This window comes from Mastigoproctus giganteus, chromosome 2 (genome assembly GCF_048544385.1).
Source record: "Mastigoproctus giganteus isolate SK-2022 chromosome 2, ASM4854438v1, whole genome shotgun sequence".
Classification (NCBI taxonomy): domain Eukaryota; kingdom Metazoa; phylum Arthropoda; class Arachnida; order Uropygi; family Thelyphonidae; genus Mastigoproctus; species Mastigoproctus giganteus.
The window spans coordinates 134,819,228-134,841,314 of NC_143576.1; the positions used below are offsets into that span (position 1 = coordinate 134,819,228).

The 22,087-nt window shown below is 38.3% G+C and overlaps 1 protein-coding gene across 1 annotated transcript in view; it reads right to left on the reverse strand.

Moving 5' to 3' along the window:
* LOC150089580 (TBC1 domain family member 19) overlaps positions 1–22,087 on the reverse strand; it is a 456,806-nt gene that overhangs the window by 169,291 nt on the left and 265,428 nt on the right. Inside the window, exon 13 of the mRNA XM_090390037.1 lies at positions 19,595–19,742. Coding sequence (XP_090246163.1) covers positions 19,595–19,742 — 148 coding nt within the window. The remainder of the gene's footprint in view (positions 1–19,594; positions 19,743–22,087) is intronic.

Below are 22,087 nucleotides of genomic sequence, written 5' to 3' on the forward strand. Positions count from 1 at the left end.
TAGGAGATCTGAGGACTTACTTAACAAGTACAGGGAAATGTTGGAGAAAAGTTGCGTTAGGATTGAATTTGAAAGGCAATTCTGCCCAGACACGATAGGAGGAAGTATATGTTGAGAGGCTTGACAATCATTTTAGTTCTGGAGAGAATGTGCAAGGCTTGTAGGTTAGAATTTTTCTAGGGGTGGTCCATGCTTGTTAACAGGAGTGACTGTTTTTACAGGAATGGGATACACTTGAATAGAAGAGGTACAAGAATATTTGCTGATGCTATTGAAACTGTGATAGGTGTACAAAGGAGTACAACATATAAAGGAAGAACAGATAGGAGAGGTGGAGGGGTTATGCACGATGCTCTCAGTTAAGAATCATATTAAACCTAAGGCAGTGCATCCGGTTTACATGGGTTATGTGTGCAATGTTTAGTCAGTTTGGTGTAATGTAAGCACTGGGAAAACAAAATTGAGACTAGGAGTGTGTTATAGGCCTAATGACTGTGACGTGTATACCAAACAGCTATCCAGAGAAATAGAGTGGGGCCAGCAAATCAGAATGTTTCGTAATAGGGGATTTTAACTTTCCAGATGTTGACTGGAATTTGTGGGTTGGTCACTTGCACACTAGGAAGACTTTTATGGATTTTAGAGAGGAAACAAGAGGAAGCAATACTGTTGACCTCGTTACACTGGTCTGCAAAAAAAAAATTTGTTTTAAACACAGTTCACTATCTACACTTATGCACACAGCTCTCGTTTACAAATACTAATTCACTAAAACAGTTGTTCACTTTGTTCACCACTCGCTCTCTGAAACACGTACACTTCAAATACGAAATTACTTGGTTGGTGCAGAACTCACTTGTATATATAGCGGCATGGAGAAATTTCTAGAGAACTCCATTAAAAGTTCTAGAAACATCCCGACCTTTCTTCTGCACATAACAATATTCTAGAACATTCTCGAATATTGTAGAAATCTCACAAATGCTTTTTAAAAAATAAATATATAAAATACTTGGAAAAGATGATTAAAACAACTACAGGTCTTGGTTTTTGGTCATTAACTTACAATATTTTAAAAACTGAGGGTGATGAGAACTTTTTAAGTGCATATCTAAGTTTTTGAACATATTTCAAAAACTGGTCGAATTTGAGAACTGGTCGAAATTATTTCGGGGAGGAAATTGATGCCGACCAGTATTATCAGCAGCGATTCATCATACTTCAAGAATCTACAGAAAAAGCCCTCCCCCTCTGGGTGGCAGTGATCATGGTGTACTAATATGGAATTTAATTAAAGAAAACTGCTATCAAAGGTAAATGGAAAGACTTTTGCTTTCGTAAGGGGGAACACAGTGGTCTCAGATAGTTTTTAAATTCTTTGCAGTGGGACTAACTGATGATGTTACCAACAGCAAATTCTAAATGGGAAGTATTTAGTGAAATAATCAAAAAAGCTATTAGGCTTTTCATACCAACAAAGAAATACTGTTCAACGCTTAGACTTAAATGAAGGTCAAATGAACTACTGAGATATGTGGCACAGAAGAAAATTACATGGGCTGTATATAAATTTTCAGAAGCCTATTGTAGTTATAAATTAGTGTGTAATCAAGTCACAAAGATTAGGCAAGTTAAGGCAGATTATGAGAAGTCTCTGGCAAAGAATACAAAGAAAAACAGCAAAGATGTCTATGCATGTATTAACAGCAGAAGGAAGGAGGTTAAATCACATTGAGCCACTTGATGACTAAGGGTTAACTGTTGATGACTCTGCTCACGTTGCAGAAGAAATGAATGGGTATTTTGCTTCTACATTCGCACATTAAGGATTCTTTAGGACAGGGGATGCCAGAAGTTTATCAAACTCTACTGAGAGCTGAATGGCTTTGTGATAACTGAAAGGAAAGTGAAGGAGAAATTGTTGAGGGTGGACACCTGGGGTCGATGAAATCTATCCAATTTGATCAAGGATGACAGCAAAGGAAGTAAGAAAACCTTTAGTCGTAATTATGAGAGCATCCTTGGATTCAGGGGAGGTCCCTATGAACTGGAGATTAGCATTAGCATTAGCATTATTAGAGACATTTGATGCAAGAAAGCAAGCTTAAGCTTAAGCAACTTGTCGTGGAAGTTGATAGCCTAAATAAGTTTAAGGCTCAGCTCGACAGGTATTTTGAACGAACAGAGGGGTGAAGTGGAAGTGTTTTTTTTTTTTTTTTTTTTTTTTTTGGCTGATGCTGCATAAGCTTGCTTTCTTGCATCAAATGCCTCTACTAATGCTAATGCTAATGCTAATATCCAGTTCATAGGGACCTCCCCTGAATCTAAGGATGCTCTCATAATTACGACTAAAGGTTTTCTTACTTCCTTTGCTGTCATCCTTGATCAAATTGGATAGATTTCATCGACCCCAGGTGTCCACCCTCAACAATCTGTGTTGAGGGTGTGCAAATGTGCGAGATGTGCAAATGTATCCTCAATTCATAAAGGGATATCAAAAGGTGACATGAGTAATTACAGACCTGTTTGCTTAACATCTGTTCCAGTGAAAATAATAGAATTACTTGTTAAAGAAGTAATGCAGGACTATCTGCACAGAGGCAATTATACTGCAATCACAGCATGGATTTATTAAGGGGCCATCTTGTGTAGCCACTCTGATAGGTTACTATGATGCAGTGACTGGAACTGGATGCAAAAAATAATTTTGCATCATATACTTGGGTTTTGGGAAAGCTTTTGATACTATTCCACATAAAAGATTGCTTTACAAACTGGAGCAATGTGGCATTAAGGGCAAGTTACTGCTATGGATAAAGGGATGGTTTTAGTGTAAGAAGAGAGTAATTGTCAATGGTTACTGCTCTTTTCGTGGACTAATGTTATTAGTGGAGTTCTCCATTGTTAAGTAATATTGATGAAGGTGTATATACAAAGGGTACTAGGAAAGTTTTGCAATATGACGCAACAATGAATCACAGGAAGCTGCTTGTTGCTGCATGTTGAGACATGTTCATACGTGCATAGTAGCCGCTGCGCCAAGTCGATGGGCTCAGTTATTCATTAGTAGTGAGAGTGTAAAGTGCTTGCGATGGCATCGTGGTCACGAAATGAGATAAGGACAGTTTTGCGGTATAATTTGGGCGCCTCCGTAGCCAGGTGGGAAGGAGCAGCAGTGCGTAGCACACGCTTCTTGATTAGACCGGGGTTCGAGCCCATCACCACCAAATACGGAGGATGCGGAAAGGTCATTCAGGGAATGACCACCGCATATCCCGGAGCAATATGGCCTTAGTTGCTAATGCTCCTAAAAACCAAATAACAACAACAACAACAACGGTATAATTTCGTGCGTGGTTTAACCATAGACCAGTGCTTAGAAGAAATGACTCTTGCACTAGATGATGATTGTCCACATCGTACAACGATATTCAGGTGGTATAGAGAATTCCAAAGGGGAAATTTCACTCTGGAGGATTCTGAGAGGCCGGGAAGGCCACGAACGTCAGTTACGGAGGAAAACGTTACTGCTGTGAGGAAAATGCTTGACGAAAACAGGCGAGTGACCTACCAACAGATACAGGATACTTTGGGCCTAAATGCACCAGCAATTCGTTCGATTCTGCAAGATCATTTGCACGTGAAGAAACTTTGTTCTCTCTGGGTGCCGCATCAACTGACTGAAGAGCAGATGACACGACGTGTGACTTAGTGCCGGGAGATGTTAAAAAAATTTGATAAGGGACAATCTCGGTATGTGAACAACATCGTGACAGGTGACGAGACTTGGCTGTACTATTACGATCTGCCGACCAAGGCTCAAAACAAAGTTTGGGTCTTTGATGATGACTACACACCCGTAATTGTCAGAAAATCCTGATCTGTAAAGAAGAAAATGATAGCTGTATTTTTCAAATCGAGTGGAATTGTGGAACGTGTCGTTTTGGACACGCAGAAGACAGTCACAGCTAAGTGGTATACTGAACAATGCCTGCCTAAAGTCATTGGATCTATGAAGAACCTGCAGCCAAAGTCAAGAATGGACATCTGGTACCTCCATCACGATAATGCTCCAGCTCACCACGCCAAAGCCTGCACCGAATATTTGACCACGACAGGACTGAAACTTCTCGAGCACCCTCCCTACAGTCCAGACCTTGCTCCCTGCGACTTTGCACTGTTCCCGCATGTGAAAATGAAGCTAAAAGGGAGGCGGTTTTCCAGTGATGAGGACCTTCTACGGGCTTGGGACAACGAGTGTGCTTTACTCCCTAGTGAAACTTGGCAGAACTGGTTTAAAGATTGGTTTCGGAGGATGGAGAGGTGTATTGAATGTAGAGGAAATTACTTTGAAAAAATTAAATAAACAAAGCTGTATTGCAAAACTTTCCTAGTACCATGGCTTGAATTTTTAACATTTTCATATGCAAGGTATGCTTATGAGTAGTAGTAGTAGCCCCAAAGTAACTTATCAGCTGGGTACTGTGCTCAAGGTAGTGGAGGGTGAAAAAGCCCTGGGGGTAATTGTGTAGTCAGACATGAAATTCTTTGAGCAGTGCAGACACGGTGCAGAACAGCTCATGGGGTTTTGTCAATGATGTACAGAAACTTTGCTATCAGGGATAAGGAAGTGATTATTCCTTTGTATAAGGCCATGGTTAGGCCACATCTTGAGTACTGTATACTGGTCTGTGGGCCTCACTATAGGAAGAATGTAGATCTGATGGAATGGGTGCAGGAAAGGGCAACCAGACTGGATAGAATAAAAGAGTGCTCTTACCTATAAAGGCTTCAGTTTTACAAATTGCAGCGTCTTGAGACTAGGAACCTGCAGGGAGATCTGATTGAGGTGTTTAAAGCCTTAAATGGATTGAGTAAGTTGAATGTTAATGGCATTCTTCCACTTGCTGAGACTACATATAGGATGGGACATAAATTCAAGTTGAGGAAAGATGGTTGCAGGATAGATGTGCAGAAGTTTTGCCTTCAGCCAGCGGGTGGTTGATTATTGGAACAAGCTTCTATCTGTTGTAGAAGTGGATGGGTTGAATAAATTCAAGGAAGAACTAGACAAATTCTTGGAGAATATGGATGGGTGAACTGTGTAGGGTTTTTTTTTTTTTTTTTTTTTTTTTTTTTGGCTCATGCTATATAAGTTTACTTTCTTGCATCATTTGCCATTATTACTACTATTATAAGAGGCAGAGGCTGAAAAGGCATATTTAGTAGCAACATATTTTTCAAATTAAAACTAATGATAGCACTAATATATATATATATATATATATATAATGATAATAATCTATTTAACCAATGAATTTAACCAAACTGTCAGCCTCAATAATCCCTGGAGTTAACTTATTCCAACAGTCCGACTTAAATAAAACTTCTTACAATCCAGTTTAAAACTCCTTCCCTGTAATTTGAATTCATTGCCCCTAGTTCTGGAATCATTTATAACAGTGAAAATTTCAACCTCATTCATTTTCCTTTCACCTCAAGAGCCTCAGTCAAATCTCCCTAAGGTGTTGGTTTCTAAGCTCTGCAGCCTGTATATTATGAAGTCTTTCTTCTCATGAGCACCATTTTGCTGAAATCACCACCTTCATTGCCTGTCTTTGTATCCTTTGAAGAAGCCTCGATGTCTTTCTTTTGGTGTGGATTCCATACCTTGACACACTGTTCCAATGTATTCTTATGATTGCCTTATGCAGTGAGTGGCATCATGACCTCCCTATCTCTGCAAGCAAACATTCTAGGACACCATGGGTCCTCCTTGCCACCTGTCTATACTGCTCAGAGATTTTCTTATCTAACTGTATCCTAACTCTTAAATTTCTCTTATTATTGTTTTTAGCTTAACTATACCAAATGGAGTTGCTATTCCCCAAATGTAAGCCCTTGCATTTTGCTGCATTAAAAGATGGATTTGGTTTGAGAAGCTGCCACTTCTCTGACCATATCTGAAATTTAAGTTATCTGGAAGGAGCTGTGCTTGGTCCTCATTATTAACTATTACACTGATCATGATATCATTTGCAAATTTTGAAATCACACCCTCTGTCCCTTCTTCATCAATGTCATTTAAGAAAATCAGAAACAAGAGTAGTCCCAGTACTGATCCTTGGGGAATCCCATTCCTTATATTAGCCCGATCTGAAGAATACCCATTTACCACACCCCCCCATGCCCTGCAACCATCCTACAGTCCAAGCGTTTCCCTTTGGTTCCAATATATTCCAGCTTATTCAGTAACCTTCTTTCATGCAGAACTGAGTCATATGCTAGGCCAAAACCTAAGTAAACAAAGTCAAAATTATTTCTTACATCCAGGTTATGAGTGACTCTGTGCAAAGAGTTAATCAGTTTGGTTAACCATTGTTTTTCCTTTACAAAACCATGCCATATTTCCTTAAAAATTCCAATTTTATCTAAATGACCTTGAATGCTATCTCTGCAAAAGAAATTGGTATTAATACGTAGTAGCAAATGATTCAAGGAACCAAACTTATATATCATCACACAAAAAAAAATAGCCATATCATGTGGTTGAAAGCAAATATTTGCACATCTATTCTGCAACCATCCTTTTTCTATTTAAATATATATCTCCTTATGTGTGTCATTGAGTAAGAGAAAGGATGCCACCCACCAGCACAGTTTGGTCTCCTTGCAGTGCCTAGCTTCTCATATGGAATCATTTATAACAGTAAAAATTTCAACCTCATTCATTTTCCTTTCACCTCCAAGAGCTCAGTCAAATCTCCCTAAGGTGTCTGGTTTCAGAATTCAAGTCTTTCTTGGTAAACGATACCTTATTTGTGCTTCTGAACTTATTCTTTGCACTAATTCCAGCATATCCACATCCATCCAAAAATGATAATACATCCTAAGGCATAAGCTCAAGATACAGCCTAACCATTTTTTTGTATGTAACAAGATAATCATCTCCTTGTCCATGTTGGAAAAATTCCTGTATATTATTGACTGAACTCTCATCAGCCATCCATACAGCCTGTCTGCTGAGAGAACTTTGTTGGACTATTCAATTACTTCTAGGTTTAAAGGAATCTGATGATAAAGGTACTTCACACTAGGTTTTGATTTAATGCAAGTTTATTACCAGTGACTTATGTAGTAATTTAAACAAATCTGATGGAGAACATGCACAAATGCTGGAAACATGATAGGACTAAACGGCATTAAAATTATATTGCTAATTCAGATATTGTAAACACAGAAATTCCTGATTTACTTTGTCAGTGAAAATAATTAAATAAGTGGAAACAATTACAAACAAAACAAATATCGACACCACTTAATAAATACATTATACATGATTTGAAATGATGCAGTTCCGCAAAGGACTATGGGAACACAGAGTTCATTGAAAACCATGTAGTTATCATGTAATTATTGACATTCATTGCATCTCGCTGTTAGAATAAGTGGCATGTGTCTGGACAGAACCAGACCAGAAGTGAAAAAGCTATTCCTTATGCTGAAGAAGAAGATGAAGAAATGTTCATAGTTTTTCAGTTAATTTCAGGCCATATACATGTTGTCTAGAAACCTACTCTAAAAGTGTTATACAATGTATATATGTATCATAATATATGGGATATCTATGCCTTGTCTTTCCAGTGCCTGAAACATGGCCTTATGCTGTATGGAGTCAAATGCCTTTTCATAATCCACAAATGCCAGGCATAATGGTGTTTTATATTCATTTGCTTTCTCCATTAGCTGTGATATTACATGAAAGTGATTCATAGTTGAGAATCCTGTCCTAAAGCCAGCTTGTTCTTTCAGTTGATTCTCATCAAGTATTCCTTCTAATCTGTTAGTAATGACCCTTGTGAACAACTTGTAGATGTGGGATAACAAGCTAATTGGGCTATAATTTCCAATTCTGATTTACCTCCTTTCTTATGCAGCAAAATTATGACTGCATTATTCCACTGCTTAGGAGTCACACCTTTTCTAATGCATTTTGTAAAGAGCTTTGCCAGTTTTTGTGTTATGTCTCTTCCTTCCAATTTTAACAACTCTACAGTAACTTCGTCTTCCCCCGGGGCTTTCTGATTCTTCACCGCATGTTCTACCTCATCAGGAAGAATATTGGGTATGTCATATGTGTTGCTAATTTGGGATCCATCTTTCCCACTGCTGGCATCATTCCCTCGCTCCTCGTATAATTCTCTATAGTAGTCTTCTGCTATTTGAACTATGCCTTCTACACCATCACTATTCTTCAGTTTCAGTATAATTTGTCTTTCTGTATTACTGCTCCTGGCTGCTGATTTAAGTCCTTTCTTTCCCCTTAATGCTTGTTCTACTTTTCTTGTGTTAAATCTTCTTATGTCCTCTCTGAATCTCTTTCTAATGTCTTTGCATAACTCAGTATACTCGATTTTCTCCTTGTCAGTGTTTATCTTGCTCTTCATTTGTCACCTTCGGTTCATTATAACAAGTGTTTCTTGGCTAATTTTTTCTTCTTTGGATTTCTTTTTCCCTATAAGTTTCTTGGGCCTTTATCACTTTCAGAAAGTTGTAATATTCCTTGTCGATATCTTGGTCCTGAGCAGTCTGCAGAAGCTCAAACTTGTTCTTAAGTTCCAGTACATACTGCTCTTTCTCCTCTTCTGTTATCTCAAAGACCTTCGTATTATTTACTCGAGTCAGTTTTTTCTTTTCCTTTCCTACATCTATATCAATTGTGCATATTACCATTCTGTGATCACTTTCAACATTTACCTTATTCAGAACGGTAACATCATTCATGATATATCTTCTTAATGAGGATGAAGTTGATTTCATTACTTCTTAATCCATTTGGACTCTTCCATGTCCACTTTCTGTTCACCCTTTTCTTGAAAAAAGTGTTCATTTCTGACAATCCTTGAGATTCTGCAAATTCCACAAGCCTTTCACCTCTTTCATTTCTTTTACCAATTCCAAAATTTCCTATAGTTTCCCTTTCTGTGCTGTTTTGTCTTTTTCCAACCTTAGCAGTCTGAAGGTTGGAAAAAGACAAAACGTGAAGTCCCCCCATAATAATAGTGTATTGGGTTTTCTGCTCATCTAGAAGACTCTCAATTTCAGTGTACATTTCTTCAACCTCTTCATCATCATGGCTCAATGTTGGTGCATAAATCATTATAACCTTTAGCTTGTACCTCTTGAAATCTTGACACACTTGGTGATGTACTTTTGAATTCAAAAATGTTGTTTTTTATATCTTTATGGACCAGAAACCCAACTCCACCTTCGCTTCTTTCACTGTTTCCATTAGTGTATAGCAGATTTCCACTTGATAAACTTATAAGTGATTCATTTCTTGTATCATATGCCTCTACTAATGCTAATTAGAAGACCCCCTTCATCACCACCATCAAATTGGCAAATAAAATCAAATACTTAGACAACATACTAGACAGTAAACTGAAATTCTACCTGCACCTCTGCTACCTCTCTAAGAAGATTCAGAATTATGCCACTATAATATCAGCAGAGTTGATTAAGGGCTCAAGAAATGTACTCTGGCAATCAATTATAGAGCCATCTTCAAAGTCTGCTATGTCTCAAGAATCTGGGTTCTGCAAGATGCTACTCATCAGGAACATATTAAAAATTGATTCAATTCAGAGAAACATCATTCTGGCCTGTTCCCATGCTTGCTGTACTGTCAACTCATCTGCCCTTCAGGTCCTGGTTGGCAACCTCCCCCTCGATCTGGAGGTCATCGGACATGGACATGGACTAGCCTATTGCCTCAGAAGGCAAATGCCATCCTCCATAAGGGATATAACCTTGGATCTCACTGCTTACATCAATCACAAATGCAAGAGGATCCTTGGGCTGCTGACTACTACCTGGTGGTCAGCTCAGCTACTACTAAAGGTGCACAGTCACCCATAGATTTCTTCCTTCTGTCAAACTCACGTATTCAAAACCTCTCCTTGGTTTGCACCCAGCTTGTATGTCACATTCTTCATCACCTTCATGGACCCTTCAAGACCAAGCTCATTGACTTTAGCTTCATGGATGATCCTCTTTGTTCATATGACATCCTAAAAGACTGGGAATACCCCTCTAATACTGTCCAAACTACAACAAACTGAGAAATCTATTAGTCACCAAAACACATGACCTTCCAAAGAATAAAGAATACCTATTCATCACTGACATGAAGGATTACTACCAACCTTTTTCTGGTGGTCTAACTGGTGTCAGAGAGATTTCCCATCATGGCTCGAAAACAGATATCCACATAGGGTGGTCTGGCAGGGATTTCATTTTAAAAGTATATTTTAGGGAAATGCTTTTATTGAAGTGAAAAAGGTGGTTCAGTTGATTTGATGTGTAAATTCTGGATAGGGGGTTTAAATCCTCCATTAGCAATGCAGATGGCTTGATGATGAACTGGTGCTAGCCATTTGAAGTGTGATGTTTCTAGCAGATGTGTACACTTGGGACCCATAATATAATTAAGATTGGACTGCACAAGAGGCAGAATAAAGTGCAGTGGTCTGCTCTCCAATTATTAATGAGATGGCACATTTTTACGAGATTCAGTTCCCTTGTACACTTCATCTGCATTTGATGGATATGTGATTGGAATGTCAACTTACTACTGAATACAAGCTCCAAGAATTAATTCTGGTTTAGGGTGAAAGCACCTGTTGCAAAAATACATAGATGGTCTTCTGAGATGAAGAAGCTGAAATCATTAGCTACTGCCCAAGAGGTGAGATGGCTTATGCAATTGCCTTTTGATGACCCTGATATTATATGACTATGAGAAGGCACTGAAATCACCAACAAACAGGGAACTTCCTACTGTTGGAAGAAGTTGTTCAGTAATAGAATTAACTTTGAGGAAAGAGCATAATACTTAGAACCCTTGGTGAATTCCATGCTTTTGGTAAAAAGGTCAAGAGAGAATGGACCTTACATGAACTTAGAATGAGTAGTTTAGTAAAATTTTTTTTTAATAAAAATGCTAAATAACTCCTAAGGTCATGATTATAGATACAGTAATACCCCGACTTACGCTACCCCGACTTACGCGAACTCGGAGTTACGCGGTTCTTGATTTTTTCGTTTGGCAACGCTGCCGCCCACTATCTTCAAGGTCGTTTTTCATATGTTATCGATATACGGTGCGACGGCGGAGAATGAGAGCGAAAGATGAACAAAATTCAACTTTGCTGCTTTTATGTTTTTTATATCAGTGAAGGGGAAACACATTTCACCATAATAACGTAAAAACCAACACAATTCCAGCTATCGGTATAATCGCAAATGCAATTAGATCGAGTTTACTACCAGTTTATAACAGATTTCACTAGCAGAAACGCAACTGGATTTTTATTGTTTTATGGTAGTAACCCCTAGAAATGTGAGGTGTTAATAGTGTATCTCTGCCTTTATGGTGTTGTTTATTCAGTTGCTACATGCGCGCAGCTTTGTTTATGCGTATCAAGCGTGCCTCCTCGTTTTGTAATTGCGCTTTATTCCATAAAAATGAGTAAAATACTTAAAAGGTATGAAAAGGAAGCGTCCTGGTGAAGACACTGCAGATTCAGAGAGAAAAAAGAAAAGCAATTATCGATAAACAGAGGCGGACTGGATCAAAAATTCTTACCCGGGAAAATTTATAGTGGCCTCATACTATGGTTTATGGCCAAAATCACACTGGCCCACCGGGGTTTCCCCGGTAAGGCTTATGGCCAGTCCGCCTCTGTCGATAGAGAAAAAAATATGAAATTGTGAAACGCTTTGAGCGAAATGAAAGACCATGTAATATTGCACGTGCTACAGGCCTAAATGAAGCAACGGCGAAAAGCACATGACAATTGCAAACTTGAGAGGTTGAAAATTGAAAAGGGCTCAATTGTAAAGGGCTTAAAAATTTTAGAAAACAGACTCCAACGAAGAACGCGTTATAGCTACAAAGCAAGGAATAAAAAAATTATTAGCTTGCTACGAAGAAATTCTGCGTGAAAAAAAAGAAGGCGCTGTGTCGTCAGACGAATTTGTTAGATTTTATGAAGCCATCGACATCGAAATAACTTTTTAACGTAAGTCATTTGTTTTTATAATACATATTTTGTATTAATATGTATAAAGAACTGCAATTTTATTAATATTTTTCTTCTAAACTAGTGTTTTTGTTAGTCCTTGGTCCCAATTAAGCAAAATTTATATGTATTTATATGCAAAGTTGTACCCCGACTTACGCGAATTCGACTTACGCGATTTTCGTCGGACCCACCTATCGCGTAACTTCGGGGTATTACTGTATAGATAACTCCAAAGGCTGTTAACAAAGAAACAACAAATGTTTGTGTCACTGATAATGCACCACTTCATTTTTCACTGCTTCTGTAGTTTTTTGGCCAAACACAGAATTTCTTAAATCCAGCAACACTATTCACCAGATGTGGTTCCATGAGACGTTTTTTTTTTGTTCTGAGATTGAAGCGCATTGATTTGATGACAGAAAAATAATAAAAGTTAATACAAATGCTCAGGTTTTGATGATTTTGATTCATCTCAGGACACTATTTTGAAGGAGATTAAGTCACCCATACCCTAAGTATGTTTAATGTCACTATACCGTACTCCAATCAATACAACGGAACATCATCTTAGCAACACATTGTTTCTGTAGAACTGTATCCAAGGCAACAATGCAAGTAATAGCAGGAACTCTTCCTCTAGGCCTATTTCTAATCTTCAGAGGCCTATGCTATCGGTCGAGAAGGCACATCCCAGCTAAAATCCTAGATATACAAATAAACTTAGAAATGACATCACGAAAGAAAAGGCTTGCTGCTATAATGAGCTACTTAATCTCTGGCAACCCAGATGGGACACCACTTCGGTGGGGACCACTCCTAGGTGCTTTCTCCAAGAGGTCACGTTCGTAACATCGAAAAAAGTCAAGACATGGTTCTCACTCAGCTATAAACTCCTTTCTGGGTAATGGGGCATGGATCCTTAAATGAGAAACTATACCAATTCCTGCTTGTGGACTCTCCCTCTCTGCTCTTGCAGGGAGAAAAAACTGAGCACATCTACTCTTCCATTGTGAACTGTACGTTGATTTAAGGCAGCAACTTACTAGAACTGTAGAAGATTTTTCTGTGGATGCAGTTGCCTAAATGATTAAAACACCATTGAAATTGGCAGCGCTCCAGACTTTCATAAGAGAAGCCTAAATGATTAAAACACCATTGAAATTGGCAGCGCTCCAGACTTTCACAAGAGAAGTCTTCAATAGAAGAGAACAATTTATGACAGGAGCCAACAATCAGACCAGGAAGTCCGGTTATTCTGAGACAATTCCCTGACACCAGCACCTAAAACTCTATTCTGCAATAACTATAAGTACCCCCCCCAAGCTATCATTTTCCTCCTGCTGGAAGTGTTATTCTTTCCCTCTTCGTTCAGTGTGGGATAAAAACCTCTCTCTCTCTCTCTCTCTCTCTCTCTCTCTCTCTCTCTCTCTCTCTCTCTCTCTCTATGCTGGCACCGTGGATGATGCTCATCTATCTTCGGCCAGGTCTGGGATCAAATTTAAAAAAAAAATTTTTTTTTTTTTTTTTTTATGAAAACTTCAAACACGAGAGGTATTAGAACCTATAGTACTTAGTACCATGAATGGATTGGAGGCTGAGAAGACGAAAGAAGATATCTGTTGACATTAGACTTGAACTTCTGTAGACTGTAATTTTCAGGAAACACATGTGAAGGAAGGTTGTTCCACAAAACAGCAGTTGAATAAATAAATGAGGAAGATTAATGAGGTTCTGTAGGTTTGAAGTTGGACAGTAAATGGATGTTGGCTGGTGGCACATGTTCGGACTGTTTTGAAAGAGACAGAGAGAATTATAGAAGCCAAAAAAAAAAACAGTGCCCATGGAAGTATCTGTAGAAAAGGCATGCAGCAGAAACAGAACATCTATGAGACAGAGAGTGGAGAGACTGTGTTAGAGATGAGTCAATAATTAACCTAACTGCCCTCTTCAGAATATAATCTAGAAGCCTGAGAGAGGTTTTTGGGAGCACTGCCCCGATGTGGGAACAATATTCCATGGTGGGGCAGATATGCAATTTGTACAGAGTGAACAGCTGTTTAGAAGAAAGGCAACGCCGAGAGAAAGAGAAAACCAAGTTTTTTAGATGCAGAGGAAGCAATATGCTTGTGCAGAGAGGCAGAGAGAGAGAGAGAGAGAGAGAGAGAGAGAGAGAGAGAGAGAGAGAGAGAGAGAGAGAGAGAGAGATTAGAAGTTAGGGTAATCCCAAAATGAGATATATCATCTCGCCTAGAATTCAGAGTGTCACCAAAGATAAGCATAGGAGCAGAAGAATCATTTTTTGCTAGATATAAGACAAGACTGAGTTTTAGAAGGATTGAAATCAACTAAGTTGCTTTGCCCATTGGAGAATTACCTGAAGATTGGCATTTAAGGAATTGGTAGCAGATTTTCGAGAAGTTGAAGCTGAATGGGCAGGGCAAGGTTTCTCAAACTGGAAAATGGTATGCAATGTGCTATCATCGGCAAAACTATCGATAGGATTTCCAGTCAATGGAAGAAGGTCATTAATATACAAGAGGAAAACAGTAGGGAGAAAGAACTGAATCTTGGGGGACACCAGCATTAGTGGAGAAGTTAGAAGACAGCGAACAATCTACCATCACCCTCAGCGAGCAGTCAGAGAGCAAAATGGATAACCAATTACAAAAAACAGTTGGCAAACTATAAGATGAAAGCTTGTTTAGAAGACCTTTATGCCAAACATGATCGAAAGCTTTTGAGATATCAAAAGCAACTGCTTGTGTTTCACAGAACTTTTCCATTGAATTTGTCCATAAATGGGTAACATAAGCCATAATATCATCAGTGGATTGACACTGACAGAATTTTCAAACAGAAAGTTTCTAGATAGTTTTTAAGAGTTGGTGGCTAGTTGATTTCTTCATTACTTTAGAAAGAGTAGAAGTAATTGCAATGGGATGATAACTGGATGGGAGTTTTTTTCACCCTCTTTAGGAACTGGCTGGATATGAGCAAATTTCCAAGCAGAAGGAAAAACACCTTGGGAATAAGAAATTGAAAAAAGGTGGCAAAGAAGTAAGTTCAGAAGCACAGGTTTTGAGAACAAGTGGAGAAATACCCTCAGGAGCTGGAGCTTTCTTAGCATCAAGATTCATCAAAATCCTATGGAGCATGTTGGGAATGGTGGGAGGTGTTTTACCAAGAAGATCATTAATAGATGGGTTGGAAGCAAATTGGGATGCTAGCAGGTCAGATTTATCCTTGGCTGAAGTGACAATAGCATTAGCATTAGTAGAGGCATATGATGCAAAAAAGCAAGCTTATGCAGCATCAGCCAAAGAAAAAAAAAAAAAAAAACCACTTCCACTTCACAACTCTGTTCGTTCGAAATACCTGTCCAGCTGAGCCTTAAACTTATTTAGGATATCAACTTCCATGACAAGGGATGGAAGTCTGTTTCACCAACCAACCACCCGCTGGCTAAAGGCAAATTTCCACACGTCTATCCTACATCTGTCTTTCCTCAATTTGAATTTATGCCCTATCAGGTGATTATTCTGAGCAAGAGGAAGAATCCCATCAGCATTGAGCATGCTCAAACCATTCACGGCTTTATACACCTCTATCAGATCACCTCGCTGGTGCCTAGTCTCCAGACACTGTAATTTGCAAAACTTAAGCCTTTCTTCATAAGAGCACCACTTTGTTCCATTCACTAATCTTGTTGCCCTTCTCTGTACTCGTTCCGGCAGCTCTACATCCTTCTTGAAATGAGGCCTCCAAAACTGTATACAGTACTCTATGTGTGGCCTGACCATTGCCTTATACAAGGGAATAATCACCTCCTAATCCCTGCTAGAAAAATTCCTATATATCATTGACAATACACCATGAGCTACTCTTGCAGCCCGTCTGCACTGCTCAGAGAACTTCATATCTGCCTGCACAACCACCCCCAAGCCCCTTTCATTCTCTACCACTGTCAGTGTAGTACCACAGAGTTGATACATTGCTCTGGGGTGCTGTTTCCCATATGTAGTAATTTACATTTGTCGATGTTAAACTTCATTTGCCACCTCTCAGCCCATCTGCTCAACCTTTCCAGACCTTGTTGCAGCAGCATAGCGTCAGTAGTGTCCTTAACAAACCTGCCAACCTTTGTATCGTCTGCAAACTTGGACATTAAGCTTGATATACCATCATCAATATCACTCTATTTCCCTGTACAGTTTCTTATTATACTCATCAGAGTCATTAGGCCTATAGCACACTCCTACTCTCAATTTTGATCTCCCAATGCTTATGTCACACCAAACTGACTCGACACTGCACTGTCCAGCGATGTCGACTGGCTTCACTTCCTTGGATTTTATGTGTTTCTTAACTAATAGCATAACCCCTCCTCCCTTCCTATCCTGTCTATCCTTTCTATAGACGTCGTAGTCCCCAAATTCCAGTTCTGCATTCCTTATATCTGTGTGACACCACGTCTCTGATATCCCAACAATATTTGCCTTTGACGTTTTGAGCAATACCTCAAATTCATCAAATTTATTTACTAAACTTCTAGCTTTGGTGTACACGCAAGTATATATATGCATCTGTTTCTATTCTTAGCTACCCTAACACAACCCATATGTTTACTTGTACCGCAATGACTCCCAGCAGTCTCTGAAATATCCTGCATCTTGTTTTTCAGTCTTCTGCTCATTCCAATAGAAGCAGTGCAAGAATCTCTTTCACCTCTGCCAGTGGCTACTATTAATCTATTAATCCTTGTCTGCCCCCAAGCTAGCAGTTTTCCGACCCACCTAACACTGTCTCGATAGCATCAGCAAATATTCTTGCACCCTTTCTATTTAAGTGTATCCCATCCCTGTAGAAGCAGTCTCTCCTGTTAACAAGTACAGTCCAGGCTGAAAAAAATTCTACCCCTTCAGCCTTGCACAATCTTTCCAGGGCCGAATTGATCAACAAGGCTCTCATCATATACTCCCTCTTATCGTGTCTGGGCCATCTGGTTTTGATACAGGTGGGAGCAGAGATGGACAAAAGTTGTGGCCAATAGCTTTGACTAGAGACCAGAATGCTCGGCTACATTTGGGCAAGAAGCAAGTTTTCTACTCTTAGCCTGTTCAAAATGTAGTTTGGACTGATTATTAACTGCTTTACAATTGTTGCAAGTTTTGGTGTAGGTAGAAAATAAAACTGAAGAATTGAAAATAAGCCAATCACAATATGCAACATTCTTCTCTTGAACAGCCTTAACACATTTATTGGAAAACAAAGGTTTAGATAAAGGATGAGATTTTAAAGTGGAGTGTGGGATAAAGGATTCCATTCCTGCAAGGATAATTTCACTGACATGATCTGAGCAAATGTTGACAGAAGTTTTGAAACAGTAATCTTACCAAGGAAAAGAAGAAAAGAAATCTCACTGGTCATCCCATTTTGCATTCTTGTAATGCCAAACATTACGAGGTTGGGAATAGCCATGAGATAAAGGCTCCACTGGAGAAGAGACAATCACCAAGTTGTGGTCTGAGGTACCTAAGTGACCACTCACTTCGACCGTGTACTTAGAAGGATTGTTTGTGAGAAAAAGATCAAGCGTGTTGGCTGTGTGGTTAGGATTGTCCGGTATTCTTGTCCGTAAATGAACAATCTGTGCAATATCTTTAGAAATTGGAAAAGCCTCAGTATCTCGACCAGCTGGGTCAGTTTGACTAGAAAATGGAAGCAGCTGGAATTCTGAACATTAAAATCACCAAGGAAAATTACCTCCCTGTTAGGAAAGTTGGACTGGAGAAAGTCAAGTTGCAAAGAAAGGAAGTCAAAGAGCTCCAAGTGATTAGTGGAGTTGGGAGAATGGTAGGCAACAGATGAATTTGACACAACAAGGTAGAGAGATTTTAAACCAGAGAAGATCGAAAAGAGGAGATTCCAAATTACTAATTCTCTGACAGGAAATATCAGAACGGACATATGCACAAGTACCACCTTTGAGGCGAAAGGAATCATGCAGTGAATAATTTGGGTAACTGAGATGAGCAGCAGTTGAATTAACCGATAACTGAGATTCTGCCAGAAAAAGTACATGGGGTTTGGCAGACTGCAAGTGGAAATGGACATCGTTGAGATTAGAATTGAGACCATGTATATTTGTGAAATGAAGTAGGAAGTGTTTGGGAGGTTTAGATATTTTTGCAGATAAGCTTACTCTATTAGTTTGACAATTCATGGTGTATTCAATAGTATGAAAAAGTGGGGTGGGACATGCTGTACGAAGTAATGAAATTTTTGGAAATGGCGTACACATAGTAAGAATATACCTAGATTCTTGACATAACATGGCCTTGACAATGCCCCCTGCATACACACTACTTGGAGTCCCTCCAGTCACTATATGACAGAGTAGAGGTAGCAAGATTATACAGTAGCTGATCCGGAAGCCTCCTAAAGAGTTACTAATAGGTTCGGTCCGGTGTACTAACCATCAGCCAGCCTGAGGACACCGTTTTAGAGCTGTACCCTCGAAGTGTAAGGAAGATTGGATTTCGTCATGATGTTCACGTAACCTCATAAGTCATGTCATATTGCATGATGGAAGAGATGGGGAAGGGTTGACCGGAACTTAGCTCTGGAGACTAAACATGGGTTCCAATACTTCAAGCCTCCAATAAACAAAGTGGTGGTATTGCACCAGTTGATGAGAGTCATCTCCCAATTAGTATTGCCTGGTAACACAGAGGGGGGGCATTCCTCCATGTGGTTTGGGCAGCACACCTCGACCCCCTGCTTACGTTGGTCCATACCTGGACGTGACCCACAGTGTGCTTGACAATGGATGTTATACCCAGGATTACTAACAGTCCCACCATTGTGAAGGTGCAAGCAAAGGATTTGGCTCTCACAGACCATCTGGACTACGCCGAAATTGGGTCTACATGACTTGAATATCACCCGAATATCAAATATCAGTTCCATATCAGCGTTTCAGACTCCCAGGTAGACTTGCAGCTTGCCTGTGACATCTTTAAGGACCAATTACAAATTTATTCAATAAATGCTTATAACTGTTAATAACTGGCTTCTTTCCTTTAATCTTTAATTCACATTTGTGTGAATTAATGGAACCAAGTCAATCAATGGATCTGTGTGTGTGTGTGTGTGTGTGTGTGTGTGTGTGTGTGTGTGTGTGTGTGTGTGTGTGTGTGTGTGTGTAAAATTTAGTAATTTTAAATTAATTAAAATGATATACGTGATATTAATTAAAATGATATCCTCCCATAACAGATTTGTACATTTTCTTAACCTAATGAATCCACCGAATTTATTAGGTTAAGAATTCACTACTGAGAGAAGAGAACTTCTTGAAAACCTATTATCATACCCAAAAACTCATTAAAATTTACCTATAACCTAAAAGATCAAGGCAAAAAAAGTTACGTAAAACAAACAAAGACAGTTAAGTTATATATAGTTTGGTAAACTGACAGCACAAAAAAACTATTTTTAGTTACCATACATTGAAAATCCATGAAATGGAATTACTCCACTTGGAGGATATACAGTCAAACCTTGTCCTCTTAAATTAGCATTTGTCACAGAACCACTTACATGACTTAAATAGGCTGATACTGAGACATCTCGTGAAAATAATAAGAGAATCTAGAACACATGAAAACAAAAATGATTTTTTCCTAATCAATGAAATTTGTTTTTTTTTTTAAATAATTAAAAACTAAAAAAAAATATGGATTGTTAGATTTAATCTTGATAGTGCAGTATTTGATAGCATTTTGTATATTGACAAAAAAACTGCCAAATACTGCACTTATTCATCCATGTATTACATTGCAGAATTAGTTACTATAACCTGGTTAAAACACACATTAAACCTATTATCATACTCAAAAACACTAAAATCATACCAAATCAACCCAAAAACACTAAACATTAAAAATCTTATCTATAACCCAAAAACACTAAACATTAAAAATCTATTTATAACCCAAAAACACTTATGGGAGTTTCACAAGTCTGCTGATCAAGTTTTATGCCATACCATAAAACTCGAACAGCTGACTTCTGAAACTCATATAAACCTGCTGGAAATAATCATCGTATCATTAGATGTGATTTCATATTTAAAAATGTATTTAATTACTTAACTAATAAAATTAATTTTAAAGAAAATTTAATTTGGTTCATAACGTAAGCTCAGTTCCTCATCAAGGTCTTTTGAATGATATTAGCATTAGCAAAGGCACATGATGCAAGAAAGCAAGCTTATAGAGCATCAGCCAAAAAAAAAAAAAAACCTTATTTCACCCATCCACTTGCTCTAAATGTTTGTCAAGTTCTGCCTTGAATATATTTAAGCTATCAACTTCTACAACGACAGGTGGAAGTTTGTTCCAGCAATCAACCACCCGCTGGCTAAAGGCAAACTTCCACACATCTATCCTACAATCGTGTTTCCTCAATTTGAATTTATGCCCTCTCGGGCGATTATTTTGAGGAAGAGGAAGAATCCTATTCGCATTGAGCATGCTCAAACTATTCAAGGCTTTATACACTTCAATCAGATCACCTCGCAGGTGCCTAGTCTCCAGACACTGAAAACTTCTGTATATGTAATGTCTTTGAATATGCAAAACTCGAGAGCAAGACCTTGGACAAACAAGTATTCAAAAAATGGTTAATAATGAGGTTAAAAAGGCCTCGGAATCTGATATTCAAGATAAAGTAAAAATACTGTTTAATCCAGACAAACGGAAAACAAACATGTTGAGGTAGAACCTTTTAATAAGATAAACTAAAGCAAAACAAACAAATTAAAACAGAAACTTTCAGGGCAGAGAAACTCTTCATCACTGAAATATATCAGTATGAAAACAAAGAATGCCCGGTTGTGGTCATATGAAGTGTGGCATGAGTGCAAGCAACGATTAATGGTTGGAGCTAGAAGTCTGTAGCTGTGATTGCAAAGCACATACATAGGGTGCATGTCAATGTTCATCACACTGGAGGATAACTGCCTCCATAATAGGATGAAATGAATACATGCTCCTTTACATGTATTTCAGCTGATAAAGAGTCTCCTTGACTTGAAAACTTCTGTATTCATTTGTTTGTTTTTGCTTTAGTTTACCAGTTTACCTTATTAAAAGGTTCTACCTCAACATATTTGTTTTCCGTTTGTCTGGATTAAACAGCATTTTAACTTTATATTTAATAAAGCTTAATAGATCCAAAATCAAATATCTGTAATTGTGTTCTTTCGTCTTTCTCTATAGGTTCATATTTGTGTTCCAAGCTACCAAAAAAAATTTTTTTTTCTAGCAAAAAAAGTTATATAAAACAAACAAAGACAGTTAAGTTATAGATAGTTTGGTAAACTGACAGCATAAAAAACTGGCACCTCCATAGCAAGGTGGGCAGGAGCAGCAGTGCGTAGCACACGCTTCTTGATTAGACCAGGGTTCGAGCCTGTGACCACCAAATACGGAGAAAGGTCAGGGAATGATCACAGCATATCCCCGCAGCAATATGGCCTTAGTTGCTAATGCTCCTAAAAACCAATAACAAATAACAATAAAAAACTATTTGTAGTTACCATACATTGAAAATTCATGAAATGGAATTACTCCACTTGGAGGATATACTGTCAAACCTTGTCCTCTTAAATTAGCATTTGTTACAGAACCACTTACACGACTTTACATTTAATCTTGCAATGTGCATACCTATGATCACATACATTATCCCAAACCCTGAAGAATTTTATTATTATTTTTTAAAATTTGTTCATTCATTTGAGAACAGACATTACATGATGTTTCTGTATCACATGTTACAAAACATACAGATATTTCTTGATGAAGACAAATTATTGTTTAGTACAGTCTCCACTGTGGAAATTTTCCCTTAATGTAATAGGATTCTTAAATTGGTTTGTGTACTTCTTTTATACAAGAAAATGACCATAAATAAACCACAAATTGTTCAAC